This window comes from Simochromis diagramma, unplaced genomic scaffold, assembly GCF_900408965.1.
Source record: "Simochromis diagramma unplaced genomic scaffold, fSimDia1.1 OVJJ01000802.1, whole genome shotgun sequence".
Taxonomy (NCBI): Eukaryota; Metazoa; Chordata; class Actinopteri; order Cichliformes; family Cichlidae; genus Simochromis; species Simochromis diagramma.
Window position 1 is genome coordinate 2,118,596 of NW_024387492.1, and position 27,373 is coordinate 2,145,968.

The following is a 27,373-nucleotide window of genomic DNA, read 5'->3' on the forward strand; positions in this document are numbered from 1 at the left end:
TGAGGTCTCGCTGCTGCTCTCAGGCTTTCCATGTTTGCACTCGAAAGGCCGGGGAGGGTTGGATACCAGAGACGTGCAGCCAAATATATATAACCGCAGATGAAAATAATCTTCTTTTTGACTACAGTGGTCCTTACTGAAATGAATGCAAGTATTAGATTGCAGCACGAGTAGCCATTTTTTAGGGTGAGGGATAAAGTCACATAAGATTCTGCAAAGCCCCGTCATAGAGTGCAAACGGGTGTAGAGGTTTGGGATTTGATGAGCCATCAAAGTCACGGCTACACTCCTCCCGGATCGTGTTACCACATCTCCACAGTTCCTGTGCACAACCGCACAGCCCCTCGAGCCTGCTTAAGTGTTAGCCTGCCTCTGAGTGGGTACCTCGGTCGTCTTCAGGGTTAATGTCGGGCAGCAAACAGATGGACCCTTCTCAGTTTATTCAACAAACTCCACTATCACTGGCATTCATTTGGCACTTGACAGATGGAAACTTCCGACTTGGGTTCACGAACTGAAAGCTTAAAAGAGAGGGTTTCAGATACCTCCTGAAGCGATACAGAGAAAGTCAAGACTTACAGTTGTTGCACTGGGGCTAATTCAGTTTGTGCTGAGGAAGAAGAGGCCCGGTAAAGCACAAGGTTTCCCTTACTTACCTGTAAAAATCTCCGACCAACACTGAGCCTTCATCACATATTTTGCACTGGCAGAGAGGATGTCAGCACACACCCCCACCCTCCCCCTCACACACATCACCCCTGGCTAAAGGAATGTAGTGGAAAACGAGGGACTCGAGATAGAAGATCAGAGGCCTTAATATGAACCACATTGTGTGTTGTTCTCCTATTTCCCATCTCCTGTGTTCTCCGCATCAGGAGTGAAACAGCCTTTGATGAATATCTACAAAGAGATTTGAGACTTATAAAGAGCGGCAATTTAGCCAGGTATGTTATCTTAAGCCTGGTAATTTGGGAATTCAATTCACTCATCGGGGGGAGCCTGCGGTGTTTATCGGGCTGACTCGCATCAGCGCCGTACATTGAAATAGAGGATCTGGGGGCTATCCAGTCAATAACTGACCGCATCTCAAAACGCAGGTTATCGCATCGCTTATACCCACAATTCCCTCCCTCTCTCGCGCGCGTGAGTGGGAGTGCACTGTAACCGTGGATCAGGACCTGCCTTTCCCCTGAGTTACACATCTAATCACAGCAGCATCATCCCTCATCCCTAATTCTGTTGGCAGGGCCTGTCAAACAGCATACGCTGAAAGACGAGGTGACTTTGAGATGCTGCTAATGACCCTAGGATATAACTCCCCTCTGTCTTTTACTCCCACTCTCTCTTTCTTCCTTGTCCACTCCTGTCTTTATTACTCGCGGTCATGCTCATTCTTTTTCACTGCCTCTCTCTGAATCTGCAGATTAGAAAACACAACCCAGAGCAGGGTGAGTGGAAACAGGGAGTCATGCCTGTTTTTTTTATTTAGTATGTGGAAACACTGCGGAGTCTTTAAGGGTCAACACGAAGACGAACTTCTGTTCAAATGTTATTCCACCTTTGTTTAAAGCGGGCAGCCCCGCAGATTAAAAACCTCCTCCATCACGAGAGGCCAAGCAAGACTCAGCATCTGTGCACACACACACACACACACACACACACACACACTCTCAAAGCCTCAGACAGAAAAACACACCCCAAAAAAGCAAAAAGCAATCCTAGCCGAGTACTGACTACTTTATAAGCACTCCAGTAGACAACACTTCATCGTCAAACCAGCGGGCTCGTTGCCAAACCTATTTAAATCTTGACTGAACAAAGCAAAGGCAGCTCCTTATTGTGTCTGCCACAAGAACCTTCATTAACCGTGTAAACTCAGCAAGTGAGCTTCAGATAATTTCACAGCCTGTTCCATGAAGAGGGAGACGAGCACATACAGGCACTCGTGCCTAATTTGGTTTTGAGAGAGACGACAAAAACAAATCACGGGACTGTAAAAAGACTTAACTGCTACATCGGGAGGATTCCCAAATGTTTATATAAAAAACGGCAGGTGGATAGGGTGAAGAAGGGGTGGTGGCACCGATGAGCAACAGAGCGCGGTCTGTAACGGAGTGGGTGACGGTGTGTGGATATAAAACAATATCATCTAGTGTTTGCATGAAAGTGAAAAACTTTTTCTCTGTCAGCAAAAAGCTTTTTTTAAAAACCCTCATGACCCAAATTCAGCTTTTGTCCTTTTAAAACCACTCACTCCGTTGCACAAGTTTTTCCTACTTCCCAAAATAGCTTCGTTTTTTTTTTTCCATTCAGCCTAAGCGACTGCAAAACAAGCTGCAAAGGTTGTGACTGTGCTAAGATGGGCAAAGCATCACCAGCTTCAGACGTTTACACACATGCTCTGCAGCTCTGAATGCCAGTGTGCAGCAGTAGATGCTCTTTAACCTGCACGCGCGACCCAATCAGCACCACCTCCAAAACCATCGAAGGCACGTCTTAATAGGATTCCTGGATCTTCCAGCATTTTCTGGAGTTTGTGTGTTAAAATAGCTGCGCTTTCTTTTCCTAGTTATCTGAATTTCACCAGCTTCACCAACACACCAGGTTCAGCATCTGGAGGTGAGGCTTGCAGCATGAAGCATTTCTTATTAGACGCTTAGTTGCAGTTGTAGTTTTCTGTTTTTAGTTCAGTCTATTTCCAGGGTTTGTTTCAGTTCCGTTTTTAATGTTTGAAAATGTTTTATTTTAGTTTTTATTAGTTTCATTGTTAGTTGTAATCTTTTTAATTATTATTGTATGCAGGCTGTAAGTCAGAGGCAAGATTTAGGTACAGAAAGCAGTGACACAGTCTGCCAGATATGCAGAATAAAAACATCTGTTATCAGGCACGAAGCTGTAACATTTTTATCAAACAGATATGAAAACTAAGAATATTTCCTCCATGTTTCTACTGAATTTTAGTTTGTTCGCCACGTTCACAAAATTGTTTCAGTTAGTTTTCCTTTTTTTTTCAAAAGGATACTTTTTACCCCTCAGCTAAAAATCTCGGATGAGCTGGAATCTCAGAGGTCAAGTTTTTGGAAAACTTTGTGGATGTGATAACCGGAGAACAAGTGACGTAGGATTTTAAAATTGATACCACAGGTCTGTCTACTTTTTTAATTTTAATTTAGGTATCTAAATATTGTTTCACGTCTACTTTTAGTTTGTAGTTTACGTTTAGTTGACGTTAATAACCTTGCTTAGTTACAACCTTTTACTATTTCTAAGCTTTATAAATCTGTAGAGTCAGTATCAGTAGTCTCATTGGCACTTGGCTCACTCATCGGTTTAAAAAGAGAAGTCAAAGTGCATTAAAAACTTGATGTCAGTTCACTTTACCTGAATTTCATTGATGGACGAAGCCATGAGTACACAAACATGGAAAAAGCTTTTAGGTCGTCCACGCTCTGTCACTTTAAGAAAGTATTCGGATAACCGGGATTAATATACTTGGAAAGCTGTCAGCGAATAAAGCCCGTGTTCAATGTATCTACGGGATAAATCAGTCCTGTAAGTGCCGGAGGATGCCCTGCAGAGAAAAAGAGCCTTTTTGCGACTCCGTTCGAGCGATAGCTCATATCACTTTTTCTCTTTTGGCCTGTTTGCGAGTTTGTAAACAGCCTGAATTTTGTTTTGTCAGCATTCGGAACACGTTTCAGTTGACATAAGGTATCTTGTGTGGCGTTAAAAACAGCTTGTAGGAGTGGGAGGGAGGAGTGAAGGATGTAAGCAGAGTTGTATCATCAGCAGAAGCCGTGCAAGTATCGTCAGCAAAGGCAGGCCGGAGAGGACCGCGTAGGTTACTGACAAACTGCTGCCTCACCCCCTCGTCCTTCCCGTTTCACTATCTTTCAAATTCCACTTTCTTTTCACGCAACCGGAACGCAATTTCTTTCCACCTCTGGGATAAGGGTGATCTACTAAACTGCTTTACTTTCTCGTCTAAACACAAGGCGGTGCGGTTTCTCGATCGCAAACTTCTCTCAGCCACTTTGAGCTGTTTTGTTATTGATTCCAGTCTGTGGCCAAAGCTGGAGAGCTGGGGAAGCCAAAGAGGGCAAACCTTTGGAACCGGACAGGCTCTTCCAGCGCTTGTTGCCATGGTTTTTTGTTGTCGGGACAAACTGTCGACCAGTGGCTGAGCGCCTGAGCTGCTGTTTGTTAAAGATAAGTGGAAAAGCCAGAGGGGAGAGAGACAGACAGACACAGAGAGGGAGCCCTGCTTCTTCTTCCTTTTCCCCTTTTTTTTGACTGCAGGACAGCCGACTGAAGAACACTCACCACCTCAAAGCTTCATCCACCCCACTCTCCCCTGAATGCGGGGATCCCGATAGATCACGCTCCCCTCTTTAAACCGTTCGCTAAACCTTTCTCCTTGCGCTTTTGTGACCCACACTCCTCTCTGCCCACTATCAAAGCTGTGTTGGCTGTGCTCTGGCCGCTTTGATATGGTATAGTGTTTCTGGCAGTCTCCCTTTCTCTTTCTTTCTCCCTCTCCCCTGCTCTCGGTCTGTCTCTCCCTCGCGTTGTCTCTCCTTTCCTACAGTATTATAAAAGAGCACTGAGCGCCAACAGGGACCTGCTCACTGTCAGAAAGAAAAGGCAGGGAGGCCTTAGAGGGAGAGCGGGTGGGGGGATTGGGTGATGGAAGGAGAGGTGGAAGCAGTCAGATAGTGTTATCTTTATTACTGTTATAATTATGATTGTTGCCGATGTCATCTCAGGTTTGATAGCATCTCTATCAGATCTGACCTTGGTATTAGATCTGGTTATTGTATAAGGATCCTTTTAAACTACTTACTTTAGGTTCTGCTTTCGACATTTTTCTTCCAGCTGCACTGGTGGGTCTGGTCAAGAGAGACTCGGTGTACACTCCATTGAACCGTAGTTTTACATTTAAATAAATGAGCTCTTGTTTTATCTTAAATCAAAACAATAATAACACTGTGAGGTGTGTGTGTGTGTGTGTGGCTCTGGAGCGCTGAGGTAATTAGCGTAGCTTAGCATCAAGCTGGACGGAAAGCTAATGTTACAAACATAAATATTCAGCTTTTAAAACCTGTTCATGTGAAGAATTTTCTTTGCTTGTTTCACTCAGATACTAAAACGTGTAAATGATGTTATTTAGCAGTTAAAGTTACATGTAATCGTGTTTTTTAATGACAGATGAATTTAGATATACAGATTGTATAAATAGTGTGCGAACCAGTGTTTGTGGATTCTTTAGTTTGGGATCTGTCTTTGGAAACTGGACACAGTGATGTGAGAGATTAGAACTGGTCAGCTGGCGCTAAAGCTAACTAGCTTGCATCTGTTGCTGTGTCTGTTCTTCACTCTGGTATCAGTAGGGATGCTAGTCACGTGCACTCACTGGAAAGACTGAACAGGCGGCTCTTGAACAAGCATGGTGTGGACCTGGGTGGACCACCTTTTGGTTTCTCACGCAGTGTGACTCTAAACATAATGTTTTACCCATTAAGTCCTAAAACTAGCAGCTGGAATCATGAACTCATCAGGAGTTTGTTTACTAAGTGAGCTGCTGTCTCTTTCTAAGACTTATTATTGCATCACGAGGATTCCCCCTCCCTCGCTGGCCGTGAGAAACGATGCAGACTTGAATGGACTTGACTTTAAGACTCTGAGGTTATAGCCATCTTTCTAATACAGTCTGTGTTTTCTGCTTTGGTTAAACTGAAGCAGGAGTGTGGGTTAATGCTAAGATAGTCTTATTTATATTTATATAATGCATTTTTAGTCTTACTAACCGCTCAAAGCACTTTAGACTACAAGTCACAAACAACCATACATGCATGTACACTTTAAGGACTTCGGGTACCTTACATACTGTAGATACAGGGACTAATGCCATGCTAGGACAATACACTGACTTGGACAAAGTGTGCGAGAAAACGCTGGGCAGAGTGAGTAACCATGTGAGAGTGCCCAAATGTGCGATTGCATGTCGGCCTATGGTGTGTCATGGCCATAACCATAGGAGTCTAAAGCCTTGGGCCTGGGCTTTTTTTAAGCTTGACCTGACTGTCACAGGCAGTTCTGCACACACAGTCTAGCCCTGCAGTCCACCAGGGACCTCCAGGCTGCACACACACACACACACAAACTGAGGTTGCGAATGTGGATGCTTGAAGGTGACTTGTGTGTGTGTGTGTGTGTGTGTGTTTCTGACTCTGATTGTTCGCCATCCGCAGAGAGAGAGGTTGGGGGGGGGGGCGTAAGCGTGACTCCATGATCGCTGGCTGCTGATGAATCATCCCAAACTTACTCTGTGTTTGCCTGATGCAAATGTCTGTTTGCTTTGTTGGTTAGCCTACTTTGGAGGATGCAGGCTGTGTGTGTGTTCGTCGTCTTGAATTATTCACTAGCAATATTTGATTTGGCTTTTTTCCTTCTTCTTTTTTTCACACCGTGCATTACACATGTCCGTTCTCAGCTTCCTTGAGTAAAGCAGCCTGGTGCTGCTCTTAAAGCAGAACCAGTGACCCTGTGAATTGATGCGTTTTATGTTTTCATTTTTCAACTTGAAAGTTCTGGGGCTCAGTTCCCCTAAATATACTGTATATTATGTGCTTATTATCTGCTTAGTTGCTTTGCCAATAGACAGTGGGGATAATGTTTAATCCTCTGGCAGAGCAGGCTCTGGACTCAAACTTGCAATATTAAGCGTGCATTGCAACACAAGGGTCCTGACCTTTCTTTGTTAAGTTTCTTATGCCTTATTAATTATAGCTTTGATTTTGTGCTTTTGGCAGTAAGTAGTTGGAACAAACAGCTCAAGGTAATATTTTGCACTCACTTGAGTTTTCTGAACAACTGTCTGAACCCCAAAGAGGTTTAATTTTCACTTTTCACCCAAATCATGCATTTATTCCTCGTAGTTAAGCGGCTGACATTTTAGAGTCGACAGTGTTGATTGTTCAGTTGTTCAGTAGCTTAACTAACAGTAATAAAGATTCCACGACATCCATCTGAATTCCCTTGTTCTTTCTCTGCAGCTCCAACAGCAGGTCACAGTGTTTCAGTGAAATATCTACCTGAAGACCTACTCGGTACCAGGTGCTTGTTTTAGTACCTGCTCGTTCACAATTCCAAGGGAGCTGATTGGCCAGTCGATGGCGTCACTCGATGAGTCATGAGAGCACAAAAACTCCTTCAGGAAAATCAAAACTGCCACTTTTGAAATGTGGCAGCGAGAGAAATGGCTACACAAAAATAAACACTGTGGTCCCCTCAGACTGAGCAGCAGATAGACGGCCTCCATTGTTGTGTTGTACTTGTGTTATATACAAATGGTGTCATGGGACTTTTGGCTGCGTTGCTATGACAATACCACACACATAATCAGTTGTAATGGACCAAAACCAAGTGTAGTGGAGTCGAGTTGGTACTAGTGGAAAAGAGGCTTATGACCTTGTTATTTCTTTAGTAGATTTCTGCAGTTGACTATAGTTTGCATAGAAGGCGGTCTGACTTCTCTGTGGACTGTTTACTCGCCGAACGGTTCGGAAACGGTTAAAAGTGAAGTGAAAATCAGAAACTTTCACCTCAAAACTAAAAGTTGTCCCTTTGAAGTGCATTTGTTTCAGTTGTTAAGGCACAACCTTTATTTTGAAGGTGTTTCCTTCACTGTTTCTGGCTTGTGTCGCACTCAGTGGTTAGCCGGCAGTGGTTGCAGGCAAGTCAGCATCGTCCCTGCAAACCACAGGTGACTGTGACAGCCGGCTGCTGACCACAGTCTATAAATAAGCTCAATAAATAGAAACAAGGTACAAAACTAAATGCAGGCATAACTCATGAATGGTGTAAATGTTAGCACTTGTCAGGACCCACCCCCTTATATACATCAAACTAAACTTTATACAGGCTGCCTACATTCACGTACACATATCAATATTCATGAAAAACAGGATGTGGAATAGTTTTTACATTTTCAGTGCAATAACATGAGTGTATTTTCTTCATTTAAACAATAAACATACACAATAAATGCAAAAACAAACAAACAGTCTATGATTGACTATGTAACCTGTAACAGAAGAACCTTAAATATTCAAAGAGCGGGTCACTTAATGTACATTTACTATATTTTGATTGAGGTAAAATGCAAGCAAAGAAAATAGCCAACAGATGTAAAAATAAGAACAGGCATCAAGTTGTAACACGTTCATATGCACATGTGTTTGCAACAGCTTTAGCTGCCAGGCAGCTGAGAGCAGCCGCCAGCACAGAGGGGTCAGGAGGCGTCCTGAGGGACGCCCTCACCCCTGACCTTCATCCCGTAGCTCTTTGCTGTCGTGGATGACATAAAAGAAGAACACAGTGAGACCTTATAGGATGTGATCGGCCCTGCTCCGCTTCCTTAAAGCAGTCAGAAGCCCTGATATTTGTCACCAGGGAAAAGCAGGAAATGCAGACGGTGGACGGGGGAATGATTTCATGGGTTGAAAATTGAGGACATCACAAGGGTTCCTACAACCTTTGTTGACACATATGTAGCAGAAGTTATTATTTCCCAGTCTCTGAGAGAGTTCTCAATTTCTCCTTCTCTCTGTTGGTCTTCTTCTCCCCTTCCATCCATCCGGTATATGTGTAGGAGGGATAAAGGTCGTCCTTTTGTCATCAAAACTCCAGATTAGTTTTGCCTCGGTGCATCTGACTCTCCGCTTTATCACTGTGGCCAGAGGAGCCACAAGGTTCAGCTCACCCCTCTGCAAAGTAATAACTCCTACCAGCCACTATTCTATTCTTTGCTGCTATCTGCTGCACTACTATTACTACTCCATTCTGAGGCGGGGGGGATTATTTTCGTGGCACCTGCTTTATTGGGCTGTATAGTAAAGACTGACAAGGAGAAGGGGGAACGGGAAGATATGACATACGACATACAGTTTGTGTCACAAGCCACCATCAAACTGACAAAGTTGTAAGAGTCGCTTGATCCACTGAGGCCCAGAGCAGAGCTAAATGAGCTGCTGACAGCATGTCTCCAGCCTATCTGGCTTTTATTTTATTATTTGTGCATTGATGTGGGTTTTTTTTTTGTAATTTGATGACTTGGGGATTTTGCTGAAAGTCAGTTTGGCTAATATCACAGCAGACTCCACAACAAGACGGCGAAATGAAGGATATTATTGAAATGTTTCCTCTGGCTTTCGGCGCTGTGAACGACTGCAAGTAAGACAGAAAAAGCTGCCAACGGGGAACGGAGATCTTCTGAGGATTACGTAAAAGTGGCATGTGATTTAGACAAGTGTCTGCAAGAGCATGAATGCAGCGCGAGATGATTACACCGTCAATTAGAGCGCATGAATTAGCGTACAGCCTGTCCACTCTTGCAGGCGTTTGTTAACCTTCTCCCCTCCATGTAAACACTGGTCCCCTCTGCCTTCAGCTACACAGACTGCCAGGTCAGAGGTCAGCGGGGGTACATCAAGGTCGCTGACAGTTTTCAGAGCGATGATGCTCTCTGTTTCCGTCTAAGGTCTTAATGGTCTTAGCTCTCAGTTCAGCTCATTGAAATCTTCAATTTTCCTTCCTTTTTTAAATCTGTTCATTCTGTTCAATCAAGTTAATTGATCCACTATTAGCTCTTGAACCTAAAATAGCATTCTGATCGTTTCCTTCCTGTTTTGTTTTTTTTTTACACTTGTGACATGAAAAAACGCCGGATTGATTTAAAAAAACGTTTTATTTTAAATCTTGCACACCTCGAAAGCCGAGGATCCGTTGAGCTGGAAACATGCAGCAGGAACTGTGGCAGACACACTGACTTAGGAAAGCAAGGCCCTTTCAAAAGAAAACATAATTGCTCCTAAACACAGCTCACAGTTAGCCTTTTGCTTGGTTCTTTTTTTCCAAGGAATGAAGCTTCAGGTGTGTTCACTACTTTACAAAATTAACAGTCTGAATCCCACTTATGTTTTTCCATACAAGAGTATGGGATACTGTAATATTTCAAATATATATGAAAAAAATGCCATTTTGAGAAAATAACTAATTTCGAGTTAGCTCTGCCAATTAGGAAACTTTGTGAAGTTACATCATTTCCTTGTTACCCGGAAGCAGAAAGCTAAAGGCATCCACTGTCCAACAGTTCAACATGAACATGTTGATTCCAAACCTTCATGCTATGTTATCGTTCACTAGAAGGCATTCAAAGCTGAAGAACGTTGTGCCAGTTTGTTCACATTGGTAGCTCACTGATCCTGCCACTATTCGAGTGCTCGTGCATATGCGTCATCTGCTTCTGGGAAAAGGGCATCCTTCATGGAGCGTCCTGACTGGCAGAGCTGATGCAAAAGAAATCAGAATTTCAAAATATTAAGTCAAATTGTTGACATACCTAACTTGAAGCTTGAGCTTCCACAGGAATGAGTTGAGTTGATGACCTAAACAGTTGAGTTACATCATAGATTGGCCAATTTCCACGGATACCCTGTCAAGCTTTCCGGGTAAATACCTTATCCAAACATCCATAGTTCTTACCTGAGTCCCGTGGATTCTGAATTCATGGCAGCATAACATTTGCGAGTGCACAGCCCATCACTTTCCTTTTGGATGGAGTTTTCATTCTTATTGAATGGTGTCTTTTAGAGTTTATATTATCAGGGTGCAGAGGAACAGTGAGAACAGGCACACTGTACAGAGCTCAGCTGCTTGTAATTGTATTGGTATGCACAGACACTTGCATGAAGAATGCACTAGACAACTAGTCAGACAGTGTACTTACAGTCCAATGCGCACATGCACACACACACACACGTAGACAAACTCAGAAAAAAAACACATGCGCACGCTAAGCCAAATGTGGACATGCCAAACAGAGACGAACACAAATCAAAACAAAGCATGCAAACACAAAGGAGATCCAGCGAATGAAGAAGACAGAGAGAATAGCACAGTCCCATCTGTCAAACAAATGTGAGGATGCTTCTAGCACGTGCGCGCGCACACTCGCAGCAAGCGTTATTTAGCCTGAACTTGAGCGATAGCTGCCTTTGTCCTTTAGCAGTTGGTCCTGAGGGCTTCGCAGTAGAAGTTGCATGAAAGTTTGTTTAGAGCCAAGCAAGTGTGTTAAGCTTTATGAGAGCCCATGGGAGACATGCTAGCACACACACACACACACACACACATGCATCCCCTCATACACACACATGCACACTCAGGCACGAGGCTTGGGCGGCAGCTCGCGATGGCCCCAACCAACAGTGAGGAGTTTGTTGTCATAGCAACAGTAAAATGAGATGACTTTACTGTCAGCCGTAATGTTTCATGGCCCCCTTGCCGCTATGGCAACATAACAAGGAGGAGGAAGAGGAGACAGAGAGAAAGAGAGCATCTGAGCCATCTCTGCATTCCGGTGGACTCCTACTAGGAACAATGTCACTCTGATGCCCTTTCTTCCTTCTCAAGACAAACACACACATGCACCGTGACAAGCCTGTCAAACACACGCATAAATACGCACACACACACACGCACACCTTGAAAAGCCTGTCAAGCACTCTTCCCACCTCGCCCATCCCTTTGATTGTGCTCTCACTATTTTCAGCTATCGTCACCGGGGCAATTTGAATTCATTATGCTCAATGTCAATATTGGTGCAGCAACACTGTACCTTCAGACAGGTACAGCTTGTTGAATGAGCGCGCGTGCTGTCAAATAGCGCGAGGACTGGAAAAGAGGGACGAGAGAGAAGAGAGAAACGAGATCAAAGCTTCGCCGAGCGTGTTCCTGCGCCCGTGGAGACCGTTAGATGGAGCAGGCGAGGTGACTGTAGGCTGGCCGGCTATACGTGGAGCAAGCGCTATACATCACTGTTCTATATTTAGCGCCGTCCTTCCGCTGCAGCCCGTCGGCACCGTTAAAGAGAGTTATCTGCGCTGGGAGAAAAGTGAGAAAAGGGCGAGATGGGAGGGAGACGCGGCAGAGGAGAAAAGGAGATGAGTTGTTTTGCTCTGTTGCCATGGCGACGCAGCGGGCCAACGCTGTAGCGAGCTGACAGTTGTCACCGTGCAACAACTCGCCACGGGTGACAGCTGTCAGTCAATCATCCAGAGTGAGGGGACAGATCGGCTGATGATCACCTTGGATTAGAGAGCGATCGCACCACACGGGGGCCGCCCAGAACGTATCTCCACTTAATCCCCCTGTCCTAATGGTGTGTGTGTGTGTGTGTGTGTGTGTGTGTGTGTGTGTGTGTGTGTGTGTGTGTGTGTGTGTGTGTTCATCTGCTTTTACGTTCACAACCTTTTAGAACCCCTGCTCGTGTTTGCATGTTCATCCGGACCTGTGCAGATTAGATTTAGATTTGCATTTTCACGTGTGTGTGTGTGTGTGTGTGTGTGTGTGTGTGTGAGCAGGCATGTGTGTCTCGTCTCTGAAACGTGTTGAGAGCGAGCGGAGCAGATTACATTTTGCTGTAGCCGCTGCCTGGGTCCTTCCCACAGCTGTCTGTGCTAGAGGACAATCAAAGGCCCGGTTGTGAGCCTTCTGATTGTGGTGTGATACTCAGACCCGTTCCCCTTCAATTACGGCGCTCTGCCTGCGTGTAACGAGCACAGCATCGCTCTTATGTTAGCAGAATAACGGTCTGATTAGAATAGGGATAGATTTGAACTCACGCTGTAATTTGTTTTGCTCTTTTCTTTGCAAATTTTCCCATCGCATCCCTATCACATCCTGCTGTGGAACTAAGTCTGACCGTCGGACTCCATTTCTAATGTTTCAAATCCACCAGATAAAGGGTTTTTTCTTCTTCTGCACTCATTTGTCGCAGCACGTTTGACAATTACATTTTCTCCTGCTGGAGAGATGTTAAATCACCAGCGATTCTGCGACCCCACAACTACAAGACCTTTAACAGTACTCATATGTTATGACAGCAACCCCATGTAATGTCAATACTTTGCTGTTACGCTAGTAATTAGAGGGTAGTTGTACAAGGCAGGATTTCCTCAACCGATGAAGCACTAAATTTGCTGTTTCAGTCAGAAGTGGATAGAAAGCCCAGGAGAGAAATGATGATGTATACTTTCTCCTTCAGATCTAACGCAGCCTAATTGGGAATGTGGTCAAAATCTTGTTACGTGCCTCCACCCTTTGGCCTTTAACAAAAATGAATGAACCAACAGTTTCATCAGCTAATGTTGTTTCTTTTCTCTCCTGCTCCCCCCCCAAAACCCCTCTTTTCTGCTGCCTACAGGAGCGAGCCCTGGGCTGGATGGGACCCACCATGCCCCCCAGTAAGAAGGCCCAGAGCCCCAGTAGTGGAGCCAGTGCCTCACAGGGCATGAGCCCGCCGTACCGGCAAGGTGACGCCGCCACGGCGGCGTCTGAAGCCGAGGCGGCTGACCTCTCCCTTTCCCTGTCCGCCTCCTTCTCCAAGGCCGAAGACGAAGAGCTCACCAGCCTCTCCTGGCTCCACGAGAGCACGGACCTCCTCAACAGCTTCAGCCATTCTGGGCTTCGTAGCGTCTCCCCTCTGCAGGACCCCGATGGCCAGCACCCTCGCTCGCCCTCCTCCTCGTCTCCCTCCCCAGACGACCCCCTGCTCGGTGACGCGCACTCAGCGTACGACTTGACGGCGGGGGCCAACCGAAAACCTCCGTACTCCTTCAGCTGCCTGATTTTCATGGCCATCGAGGATGCGCCAAACAAGCGGCTGCCGGTGAAGGATATCTACGGCTGGATTCTGGAGCACTTCCCTTACTTTGCAAGCGCCCCCACAGGCTGGAAGAACTCAGTGCGCCACAACCTGTCGCTCAACAAGTGCTTCAAGAAGGTGGATAAAGATCGCAGCCAGGTAAAGAACTTCAACGTTACTCTGACGAATGTTGCATAATCGCTCCTTCCAAGGTCGTTTGGAAAACGAGGTTTATTGTCGAGTCATTGACATCATCAGATGATGAATTTGCATGATTTCAGTGACTTAAAAACTGAATTGCCAATCAAATCTGATACAAAACTGCTCACAATTTTCATTGAATCATCTCTTTTTTTCCACATGCATGCACAAAATTACACAAGATTATCACGAGGATTATTTGTTTCCCAGTTTGACTGCCGGTGCTGTACTTCGGGAGAACAAATGGGACAGTCGGGACAGTTAGCAGTAAATTGTGCATCCGCTTGATTTAAATGTTCTCCTTCCTAAATTTTGCACTTTGAGAAAGAAACTCCCAGAAATACAGATGCTGCCTGTGCTGTCTTTGGAAATGCACGCAGCACTTTTTTGATGCTCATTTTGTGCAATTAATCTTTGCTCAATAGCTCGAACATGATTTGCTCAGCTCAGCAAGCACCATAGAAAGCATTGATTTATGCACATGAAAAGGCTCAACACTGCCAACTAGTGTTTTGGATGCAGAATTACAGCGCTCCGAAGTCCTGTAAAACATTCGAGATGGTAGCTGGCAGGTTAGACTTGATAAGGCAGAGCCACGATGGTCTGTATGCATGCACTGAATGCATGTGGAATAACATGCTAGTCTAGTGAAAGCTGTAGTAGTGAAGAGCTGGATATAGATTATTCGTGATCCAGCTATCATGCCTTTCCATTTCATGAATAAAAAATAAAAAAACGAGTTATGAATCGAAACTGTGCCCTCAAACACGGATTATGGATTTGGAGAACCGTTTCATCCTTACTCCTCATTCTTTTCCTAATCTATATCGTATATACCTGTGATGTACAGCATCACTGTAGCCAGATGGTAAACACAGGCCCATTATTCGCTCTCTCGTGTGTGGTTATAGCTTATTTCACAGCCAGACAGTTATCAGCGAGTTTGCAGGCATATCCAACTTGAAGTCAAACATATTCTGTATTTTGTCTACAGCTGTACCAGATTCGGCCTTATCAATAGTTGATGATCTCTGCTTTCATAGTTCTCTTTCACTCCGATGATATGTGCTTCCCCAGTGGGAACAGCATTTCGCTTTTGATTTAAGACTTGATACAGTCTTTTATACCGGCGTTCTCATCCCGATTTTGCTCCATTAAAGACTCGGGGTAAACGGGGAATGAATCCCTCACTCAATTAGCGCTAAATTAACACTGGAGGATTTAATAACACAGATGCCAACAGACTTTAGATTTCATCTCGCCCGAGGGTGTCGGGGGTGGGCGGGGAAGGTTGGGCACAAACAGTGAGGATCAATGCTAGCTTTGCGTGTTTAGCTGATTGCGATCATACTGGGGAGATATGAGAGCTCTCTGTGCTCTCCTTGACCAGCGTGTGAATCTGAACTCTTTCTTCTGACTGAGCTGCATGTGTGTGTGTGTGCGTGTGTGTGTGTGTGTGTGTGTGTGTGAGTGTGTGTGTGTGTGTGTGTGTAAAAGAAAGAGAGAACAAAATGGATGAAGGATGGTGTGTGAGTTTGTGCACACGCCCTCACGCTATGCTGTCATCTGGCCCTTGACTACAACGGCACAGAGTTTCTCTTGTATACATATCTCCATAGTAACAAGGTTGCAGTTGATATAAAAGTATGCTGTTGCTGTAGCAACGGGAAAACTGATTTGGCTTTACTGACTTAGGCAACTGCGCGCGTGTGTGTGTGTGTGTGTGTGTGTGTGTGTGTGTGTGTGTGTGCACATTAGCCTGAAATGGGCACTGAGGTGTTCAGTGGGGGAGAAAGAGTATACGTCCTCATCTAGTGTTATATGCACATATGTGTGTGTGTGTGTGTGTGTGTGTGTGTGTGTGTGTGTGTGTGTGTGTGTGTGTGTGTGTGTGTGTGTGTGTGTGTAGAGGTGAGTTTGGCAAGGACAGCTTGTCTTGTCTTCCTGTCACTGCACACAGTTTAAGACAGCACACTAATTAACCCTTCAAACCTATTTCGTTCTCTCGCTCACACACACACACAGGGCATGTCTGACACACAAACAAGTGCGCACACACTCACAAGCATGCATGAATGCTTAAAAAGCCTCACACACACATATGCGCTGTGCCGGTGTAGAAATGAGGGCACATCTCTGCAGACTCTTACTCTACCTGCCAAGTGCTGTGCTTTATCTGAAGCTGCAATTACAGAATCTCTGTCATTTTTAGTCAGACTCTGCCATTCAAAGCTTTTCAGTGAGAATATCTGCATGTGAATACAGCTTTTTGTTCCCTCCCGGCTTTGCTTTTTCCTTTACCTGTTTAAGTCTTTTTCAGTTGAGTGTGCAATTACAGGGTGTAAGATATTTTTCGCTCTTTTTTTTTCTATTTGCGGGGCGTCATTATGTGTTACGTACTGTTGGGGTGGGGGTGAGGGGGGTTTGGTGTAGGGGAGGTCAAGTTATCGTTGTCCAGGCAGAGAGAGAGAGAGAGATGGGCAAAGCGTGCAGACACGGCTTGCTTTGAACACACCAAATTATATTTCCATCAATTTACAGAGGTGGAGATTAATATGACAGTGGCCTATTTGTTCCAGTGGCTGTATTTCTGGGTCATATCCAGGCAGATGACAAGATGGGGACTAGTTTAGAATAAGCTTACTGCTCCCTGTGTGTGTGTGTGTCAGTTTTGCGTGTGGGAGTGCAAACTTGTGAGAGAGAGCGTGAGAGAGTACCACGGTTGCCATGGCTTTGTTTACAAACAGGATTCTTCACTGTGCTGAATGACATGCCTTAATGACAAGTGTTGTTGCCCTCAGACTTGTGGATGAGTGTTGTAACAGCACACACACACACACACACACACAGTCAGCGATATATCTCTGAAAGCCTCTTATGAAATCACAGCGGAGAGAATGGGCAGTTTTGTAATCTGAAACTCGCTGCGAAGTCTCTCGGTGTTGCACTTAAGTGTGTCACCTTCTAACTTAACCTTGCCCCGTTCAGATGAGAGGCGTCCTTGATGCCTTTATGTTTCAGCACTCGAAGCATTATGAAGAGTGTTTGAAGTGAGCACAGGAAAATCTGTTAGTTTAAGGTGGTTTTTGATGTTCATTTGTCGGGACTTTGTTGCAGTCACAAAACTACCACTGCTGGATTTTGGGGGGGAAAGCACAGATATGATTGTGTTGCATTTTCTAGAGTGCAGTGTTAGTAAGCCAGGGCTGATACTGAGGGTGCTGTCTGAGTCCTTCTCACAGTTGATCTCACAACTCAGCAGCTATCTTCAAACAACTTGTTTGAAGATAGGTTGTTTTGATGCCTTATCTATCTTGTGCCACTCTCATTTCATTGGTCACCAGGACATGAAAACATTTAATTAAGTCTCAGTCAAAATTGATAAAAACCACTGACTTTCCCAGACTTTGGTCGTGTAAGCCACTGTGACCTAAATATTTTTCCTTCTCAGTTTTGCCAATTTAAGCATCCAATAGGCTCAAATTTTGGTCCTAACTGTATTACCCTTCCAGGACCTGGAGCTCAGTAAAGCACCCCACCCACAGCCAAACCTTTCTGTTCTCTGATTGGATTGTTACATTTGTGATTGACATAACATTGACCAATCAGCTGAAAGGAAGAAAAATTGGGTCAAAATTCGTACTCGTAAGTTGAAACTCACACACAGCCAGGGAAGTTCAGCGCAGAGTTTTACACAAGTTTCTTGCTGGTATCTGTAACCAGATCTTATCAAAAAAAATTGTAACTTGTATAAATATTTCTTACAAACACACAAATTCTCATCTATAGATGCTAGGGCTGCCACGATTAGTCGACTAGTCACGATTACGTCGACTATCAAAATCGTCGACGACTGATTTAATAGTCGACGCGTCGTTTGAAGCTTTGTAAGATCACAAAAGACGCAGGAATAAGTAGTAGGATTTAAGAGTGTAATAACGGACTGAAACAGAAGATGGCAGCACTGCATGTACAAGGATGCCAGCTGCCGTTAAACCCCGAAGAAGAAGAAGCTGTGTCCCAGAATTCATAGCGCAGCCCAGCTCAGTTTCCAACAATGGCGGCAGCTAGTTAGTTTTAATATTACTCTTATTATTCTTTCTGGGTCACAAAATAAACGTTTAACATATTTTCAGGCGAGAATGTAGCTGTGTAAACCTCAAATATCTGCTCAGTTTATCAAGACACCGCATATTTTCAAAAGCGCTCCGACGTTTTCGGAGACGTCTGTTACCCACTAGCTCGATAGCTAGCCGGGGGCAAGGCTCACTAGAGCCGTGAGAACACCGGACTCCCGGCAAATCGTTTTCAAACCCACCGCCGTCTTTCACTACTCAGGTTAAACATATAAGTCACTTAGAAACTTCAAAATGTTATTGTTTGGCTTTTTTTTAGTATTTTATTTGTTCCTGAGTAAATCGGTTTGGCTGAGATTAAAGTTATAGTTTTTACACAGCTGAATAAACGTCAAGCAGACAGCTGATTATCAGAAGTGTGAGATGCTCGAGAATATACTCCGGTGTCCTGTTATATTTTAGATAGCAAGGAGTTTATTAAACTTCACCGAAACAATCTGCAAATGTCATTAAAATTTAATAAACTATCATCTTGTCTTTATTTTTAGTTAGCACCTTAAACACTTAAAGCTGTAAGCTAATGATAGTTATATAAGAGCAGATGCTGCTGGTGCAATAAGCTGTACTTTTACATCCAATGGATGATGATCTGATTAGTCGACTAATCGCAAAAATAATCGGTGACTAGTCGACTATCAAAATAATCGTTTGTGGCAGCCCTACATAGATGCACAAACATTAAATTTTCAGATATTTTGGTTTACAAGGTCACAAAACTCAGTTCACAACTATGCATTTAATTTACAAGTACAAAACATTTATGACGACAGTTTGAGCCAGTTTGAGGTGAAAGGTCCTTAAAGGACGAGCAACACTTGTAATGGGGTAAAAATATCTCGTTTCATCCAAAGAGAAGATATCTGTGTGCATACATACTGTATGTTAGTTGTATTGAAAGTAGAAAATAAAAAAGCTTATGTTCATGAACTTTCCAGCTGCTGCTTGACTCCTCACTACACGAGTGATGATCTACACGAGTATTGTAAAGAATGGAGTCGCTCTGCTCGACTAATGGATCTGATGACAAAGTTACAAAGAAAATGGTCACGACATAAACGATAAGTGTCAGGCCTAAAATACTGCCTGTAGATTGGTTCAGATTGTCAGTATGTTCAGACTTTGACATCATCTGAGTCTGCATTTCAGACGGTGGTGCTGGAATTATCGATACACAAGATTACAATTAAATTTTGATCCTCTGTGAAATACCATCTGGAAAACCTCAGATTGGCTTCATTTTTCAGAACGACAGTGATGCCTGTTAATGCACAAAAACCACATCTGGATAGACAAACATACAACTATCAGTCATGGATCGACCTCCTAAGGACCCAGACTTTAAAATCATTGAAGCGTGGAAGCATACATTTACAGCTCAGATTAAATATTACATAAAAATAAACTATATAGAAAGTGTCTTTGAATGCTAGAGATGCAGAAATGTGTGCATGTAGCACAGAGCCATGGCTCAGTGTCTGAATGAGTCTCACAGGCCTGAATGTGTTTGATCTGCTGCTCACCTCAAACAAGCACAAGTTTTACAGCTTTTCCTACTGATAAAAACCTCCCTTATGGCCGTTCACACTACACAAAATAATTAAGCCATAAACAGTTAACCTGTTGATCCCCAATGCCCCCGGCCCCAGAGGTGAGAGGGAGAACATGTAGAAAAACAGTTACATATGTAACGTCTTTAAACTGACAGAAAGGGGAGTTTCACTGCTGCACCGCAGGCTGTACGTGGCCCGCGGTGTAAAATGACCCTGATATAAAGAAATGAAGGGTGCAGGATATGTGGATACCATCGGCCGATCTAAACGCTGAAAACCCCCAAATTTCCAAACATATTGTACTGATTTTTCCAGACTTTGCTTTTACAGGTAGATTTTCCTGGATCCTTTAGGTATGCATATAAGATCGTATGTGGAACAAAAACTGCAAGCAGGAAAAAAACACGTAAATTCAACTTGTAACTGAAAAAGGATAAATTCACAAGGATCGGCTCCTTGACTGAAGTTTTTTAAAGCATCTTTCAGGTGAATGTTTTGCTTTTATGCATCAGATGTTTCCAGTCATAGTGGGCAGAAGAGCAGTGAAAAACAGGCTTTGTTTTCCTCTCTAATGCAGATAGAGATGCAGTGTTTGTCTTTTCTCTTAAAAATACCTCTGTAGAATATTGACACATAGAGTTGGTCTGTGCTCTGTGTGTGGGTGACAAATACACAGCAGTGATGTACGGGGCAGAAGATCTACAATTTTACTTCTGTTTACTTTTACTGCTGCCATCTTGGATTGTGAGGTTGGGCTTGGTAGGGCTTCTCTGACTTCTCCCCTTGCTTTCTTTACCTTCTCAATAACAGCCAGTGGAACAAATTGCAGCTAGTGTCGCATTTAGCAGCTAATATACCAGATATTTCTGCTCTGGAGTCAGTGGAGGCCAAAAAATGAGCTAAAAACAAGGAAAACATGACTCAAAGTCCACCGTAAAAGGCACGATGTAATTGCTGCCTTTAGCCAAAAAAGACAGCGGTCATTAAACGCACCTCTGCCTTTGTCTATGTGTTATTGTTCTGCAACAAGTTTGCTTCTGTCATTGTGATTCACAAGTCATGAGCCTTGTGACCTCATTGCCCTTCTCCAGTGCAGCCTTTGGGACGCACTGTAAACATCTGGAAGACTGCTGCTTGGGAAGTTTGGGAGAGGTTTTCCACAGGTACCGTGACAAGCCATGGAGGAACCAAAACCCCGGTGATCTCGCTCTAATTAATTACCCAGCATATCACAAGCACTCTGGGAATCGCTTCGCTTGGGCTCAGTCCAGTTTGTGTCTCTTGTCCTGTCAGAGTTTATATGTGTGGTGTTTTTGAGTTGGAGGGGGAGAACTCGTGAAATCGGCCGTAGCAGCTTTTTAGAGCCTTGAAACAACAGATTCGGGTCTTCTAGAGTCTGCTTTGTCGTATTATTGACGAAACACAAACGTAATCACCGATTCAAACAACGAAAAACCAAAACTGAAATGAAGGAATGACGACAGCGCGGGAAGAGCAGAACTCCGCTCAATCGAAAGCACGTGGGAAACAGCTTTGTCGGCCGTGGAGGAAAAGGGAATTCGTAACACCTGTAGACGACATTTCGGCGCATTACACCGCTCGGTTTTTCTACGTCCTGACCAAAAAACATTACCTGTTGTCCGGCCAACGTGTAATGTTCATTCCCAACTGTGCCGCTTTGTCCTTTTGTTGCCAAAGGGCTTTTGACGAGTGCTGAAATTGTCCGTCTCGAGGACCCTTTTTCAAAAGAATATTCGCCCTCTTGTATTTTTCCACTCCTTTTCCCCCCCTCAGCTCTCTTTACTCTGCATTAAACTTTGTGCTCGTGAGCTGCAGACATCATATCTCCAGCTTTACTCAGTGTCTGAATTAGTGTTCAGACATGTATCTGGTCCATGCTGCACTAGTCCTCTGGTATATTATTAATCCTCCTGATTATCTCTGTGTAAGTAAAGATGGATCCTTGTGTCGCAGCGGGTTAATCAGGGTTTAAAAAAGCCGGGGTTAAAGCATTTACCGCATCTGAGGATGTCCGTCATGAAATTGTGCGCAGGCCTGATACTTTGGATTGGTGGTGTAGGTTAAGTCATGTTGCACGGTGGACGAGAAAGCCTCTTACACTGATGCTTCCACGCAGAGTGGCAGCTCTGTGCTCTCTGCGTCATGCATCTTTTTTTAATCTCATTTCGCTGTTTGAGTTGGAAACAAAATTTACTGTCTCTTCTCATAATAGCCACTGCAAACTGCTGAAATGGGTCTCCGTGGTGTATGGATGCCATTATTAATGATGATAAAACTGTTTAAAGCTGTAATTATAGTTGAGGATATACAGCTGTGCTGAGGAATAGTCACAGGACACGTTTTGTTTGCAGTTTGGACACAAATCTAAAACTCCTGGCTGCTTTCTGACTCCTCAGACCCGTGACACTGAGCGCCAGAGCCCATTTCATTCTAATGACGAGCTTAACCTTTAAAACTGTTAGGTAAGTTCTGTAAACAGCTGTAGACTTTAGTTTTAGCAAACATTAGTCAGACGGGAGGACGTCGCTGGGTACTATTTTCAGCTGAGCATGAAGATGGAAGTTTAGTGCCAGTGGGTTCTTACAGCTATGATGATGTCTCTGGGATTGACTGGAAAATGAGCCGATGCTGTACGTTAATGCGAGATTAACGTACAGCTGTGGCACTGAGGAACATGAGATCACTTTAAATATACTCAGACGTTACGTATTAGTTGGATGAATGTATCGTTTCTGTTGTTTCTATCTGGAGAACTTTAAAAGTGGCCTATTATATACCTTTCTTTGCCTTCTGCTGTTTAGATAAGATAAGATGAGCTTTATTGACATTTCAGGAAAATGGAAGCGCTGCTGTACTTGATGAGAAGATTCCAAACATGAGGTCAGCGTACATCACACACAGTGTTTTTGTGCTCGTGACTCTGGATGATGTCGCTGAGAGCAGATAACTCGCCTCCTGTTCAAACCTTTGGTTTGTAAGGGGCAGCCAATCACAAGGAAGGGCTCAAAGGCAGCTAAAACAGCTTGATTGAGGCAGCAGATCTTTATTCATGAGTCCAAAAAAGATGTTTTGAACTGTGGATCATGCAAAGCTGTGTCTGATTAGCAGCAGCATCACCTTCAGAGAAGTATAACATCCTGAATTACATCATGAGCTCACAGATATCGTTTGTTTTGTTATAAAGTGTAGCATACGGCATCTTTGGAAAAACACTGCTGACCCCATTTTAGTTTGAACACTCTGGGAATGCATTTTCACTATCGGGGGGAATGTGGCACACGCCCCTGCTGCCATTACTTGACCATTTTCCAGATGAAAACAAATTTACTGCAGACAGCAAATTACCGGCATTGCTGACTTTGTTTTCTAAGCATTCCCAAGCACAGCAGCACGGACAGCAGTGAAACGGTGCCAAAGTGAATGTATAATGAACGTGTCGCCGTGGATGTGGAAGAATCAGCGTAAGCAGTCACAGTACAACCTGTTGAAAGCGATGAGATCTGAAGGCTCAGCGTTCATGTGAACAAAGCTCATAGATTTAATCTAAAATGAGGGGAACACTAAAGTGTAGTGTAGGTTATGTCAGGATATGTGTGATGTTTCGTCATGTAGTGAGGAGTGTATGCTACTTTTTTTTAAATATCTCCCATTTCGAAGTGAGACCAGCCCCCACAGCTTATATAACACAGGAAACAGATGTTAGCAACACACAGTCATCCCTCTCGCACTCTGTCTCCCCGCCTTTGTCTCCCCCTTCTTCCCCTTTTTGTCTTTTACTCACATCCTGATGCGTCCCAGGCAGGTTGCAGTTTGTGTAAAACTCTGTTGAAAATAAACACCAAACTACTTGAACGCTGGTTGTAAATTCAGTCCTAATGGTTCAGCTTGTGCACACGCCTCCTGCCTCCATACGTCTGGATTAGGAAACGTGGCCGCCCTCTAATAATTTGGCAGCTTTGCTGAAGCACAAATTTTCAGTACAAGTTAATGGAGCTGAAAGAAATGCAGGAGGGTGACAACTGTAGATTTGGTTTATTCTAATGAGAGGAAGACTCAAAGGACAGCGTGTCACACATCCTGTTTTAAGGTTATTTTTGCAGCGTTAAATGAGTTAGAGAATGCAGGCCGTACACCAAACCACTGTGGTACACGAGTGGGAATTAATAACAAACAACATTCAAATTTGACATCTAAATTTAGCTTTCAGTGAATTTTAGAGTATTATTTCATGTTTTCACAATGATGCATTCAGGAGGTCATGAGTAAAGTACCAGAAAGGGGATGCAGACCCCTCTGTACCCTCCACCTGTGGATGAACTGATAGGACAGCACAATTTGGAAACAGCGGGTGACGCACCCTTGTTTCAGCCGTGCACTCGAGTGTTTAAAAAATGTAGGAGAGAGGAAACACATGAAATTTCTAGATTGGAATATTTTCATATATCAGATCTGAAAATTCACAAAATGTAACCCCCTTTCTTTGCAGATTTGTTAAAAAACAACAAAAAAAGTCCTTTTCACCTTCTCCAGCTTCCAAGATTATGATGCTTGTTGCCAAGGCGACTGTTCTAACCCAGGTGGCGGGCCCTTCCTGTGAGATGCGCCCTGTGATTGGCCTATCGACAGATAGGCTACAGATTAAGCATTTTGATTGGCTCGCTGGCTGGTTGGCAGCGGCGGGAGCCCCAGCAGACAGAGATTCTGGAGAGAGCATTGATTCAATCGGCTGGCAGACAGTAGACACACACACTCACACACATACATAGAGGTATATATACAAACGCTGGCGAGCTGGAGGTGCAAGGGGAAATTTGGCCCAGTGGGGGTCACCTCTGTGGGAGCGAGTGTATGTGTGTGTAATATCATGCTCTCCAGGAGAGGCGTTGCTGGCAGTAATAGAAGCACTCCCAGGAGCACACCACGCTGGGTAATATCACACTCCCCAGGGAACTCGTCATACACACATTCTCACACACACACACACAGAGCAGAACAAGGCACATATGGCCTGTGTTCAACACGACTGACATACTAATGCAAAGATCCAGACGGGGGGACACAAATCAACAGTGCGCACACATCCTATTAGCTTCTTGCATTCTTACAAGGTCGGGAGCTGCAGCAGCCCGTAGCACAGTTTTTGACTCTGTGGACATCTAAGGATGAAGAGCCACGCAGAGAAACACGAGGTTCTGCACGGTCACCGCTCGGTGGAGATGATGGAGCCTGAAGGATAAAGTTGGATATCAGACGTGATTGTGAAGTTTTGAACCTGTGCTGCAAGACATCAGATATTGGTGTTTTTTGGTTAGTGTATATGTGGCCTGCTGCTCTAATGTTTAACCGGAGCAGAGCTGTAGGAAAGCAGGTCATACAGCATCGCAGGAAATGTAGTTCATCGCTCCCTCGCCTTTGAGTCCTGTTTTTCAAATAAATGTTTTCATTATGTGAAGTGTAAAAAATACATACGTTTCACATGTAGGCCTGATCAGGAACCTGAGAGGAAAAGCTTTCTCGTCGAATTTCTTCTGACAAAGGAGGGAAAAAAGACTGAAACTTAAGAGAGCTCTGTACACTTTTCCAGTTAAGTGCAGAGGCATTAGCCACTATTTGCAGCTGCTTCTTTCATGTGTTATCTGCAGATTTGATCGGGTGCTACAACCAAATATCCAACTCCAGCCGACATCCTGTCATTTCCTCCTGATTTAAATATTCACATATTAGTAAAATCTTCTTTGATAGACAAACCTTTGTTGAATATATTAATTAGAGGTTTTATCAATACCCTAAACTGGGGTGATTTGCATAGTGGTTTGTGTACCACTACAGATAAGAGGTTGACCCTCTAATGTAGCAATATGGTGATTATTCAATCCTTAATTAATATTCGCCTGCATAACTGTGATATTTCCCTCTTTATAGATTCCTGGGCTAGAATTAGGAGATTGTCAGGAGTGGCCATTAAAAAGGGGCGGGGAAAAGATGCTGGGGTGTTGTAGAAACTGCATCATCTCATAGTTTGTCCAGCAGAGCGGCTCCAACGCTTGTTTCTGATACATTATCCTCTTAGAGACATTTCCTCAAAGTGCCATCACTAACAGGGAAAACTATTTGGCAGTAGTGGCTTAAACCAGTTTTATGTCTGGTGCTTGTTTCTCCAGGTGTTTACTGATTGGTTCCCCCCACTTCTAAAATAAAGCCTGCATCCTTGATTTCCTTTCATATCGACTGAAAATCAGAAGCCCGGAGTCCCGTCGTCTTCCCACCCATAGCCTGTACCTTTTTTTAATATCACAGAGCACTATAAACTGAGTTGAGGACGACACCTTAAATTTTTGTTTTGTGCGTTCCTCCCCAATCTCTGCCTCTGTCTCTACCCCCACCCACCCAGTTTTTCCAAATTCAGATGACAAGGCAGATGAAAGCATGCTGAAGGCTCTGAGAGACAGAGACAGTCTATTTTCATGGCACCCTTCTCTATAATCTATAGGCTGGCTTCACTCAGGTTGGGGGGCCGACAGCTTCATTAGGTGAGGGGGGGAGCCGCTTTGATCTAAAAATACGCACCATCTGGAATGGAGAAAGTTAAAGAGTTTGCCTACGTCCTCATCAGAAAGAAGCTTCATGATTTCTTTTTCCATAAAGACGGACAGGAAAATGCGGAGCAAGGTGGCTTTGAGGATGTTTTACTTCTCGTTCCTCTGAGTTTTATCTTCCTTGGGAATGCAGGATGGCTGTGTGTGCACGTGGTTTGGTAAATAGGAATCCTGTGAAAGGCTGAAGTTGAGCTTTGGGCTGCAGTCATTGTTCTTCAATAACAACTTTCTCCTCTTCGTTCTTTCTTGCTGTCTTGCAGAGCATAGGCAAAGGCTCTTTGTGGTCCATAGATCCAGAGTACAGGCACAACCTGATCCAGGCTCTGAAGAAGACGCCGTACCATCCCTACTCGCCCAGCCTGACCACCCCCTCCACCTCCCCACCCACCCTACCGCAGACATTTCACCACAGGTAAGACGGACCCTCTTATCCACTGACTGAGTGAATCTCGGCCGGTTAATTGATAAACCCGTCGACAGGGAGGGGATGCTGCCAGACTCTCGTCATGCTTGCCTCTCTGAAGAGACTTTAGAGAAATGAACACGTTCAAGAGAATTTGTGGCAGCCACCTGTTCAAAGGTATCATGTACTTGTCGTGTTGAATTGTCTCTTAGGTATGAATGAAATTCAGCGGTGTTCCAGAAATGTCATCCTGAGTCCCGCACATGCTTAAAGTGTTTAACTCTGCTTTTTTCAGCATCTCTCTTCATTCTGTCTTTATTTCTGTTCCAGTCTTTGCTGCTGTGATATTATTTACGTTTTCGACACCATAACATATGAGTTCCTTTACTTAAAGTAGTGAAGCACAGTATATTTAATATACCAAACAAAACAGCTTAAATGATAAGTCAAATGATCTTAATATAACGGGATAACAGCGGAACTTATTTTAGGTTTAATGTGCCTAATGTTGGAGCAACACTGATATCGGCTGATGTTCATATTTGAGCTAAAATATCGAACAGATTTTATGTGCTACACGGCGCTCAAAAATCTGTAAAACAAATGTTTTTTTTAGTACGACTTTGCTAAGCTACGAAGCCGCACCGCACAGCATTATGGCTACTGTAGTCAGGAGCCTCGCGGAGTATTCTGGGTCCTAAACTCCGTCTGCTTCAGGTCCCAAAGTCAAACGAACACTGAGAGTTAAAAACTGCCTAAAT

At 44.0% G+C, this 27,373-nt stretch overlaps 1 protein-coding gene across 2 annotated transcripts in view; it reads left to right on the forward strand.

Annotated features, from left to right (window-relative positions):
- The window catches only part of ches1 (checkpoint suppressor 1), a 62,846-nt gene that overhangs the window by 14,033 nt on the left and 21,440 nt on the right, over window positions 1-27,373 (forward strand). For both annotated transcript variants that reach the window (XM_040018202.1, XM_040018201.1), the window contains exons 2-3: window positions 13,265-13,864; window positions 26,470-26,621. In XM_040018202.1, coding sequence (XP_039874136.1) covers window positions 13,283-13,864; window positions 26,470-26,621 — 734 coding nt within the window. In that variant the 5' untranslated portion in view covers window positions 13,265-13,282. The remainder of the gene's footprint in view (window positions 1-13,264; window positions 13,865-26,469; window positions 26,622-27,373) is intronic.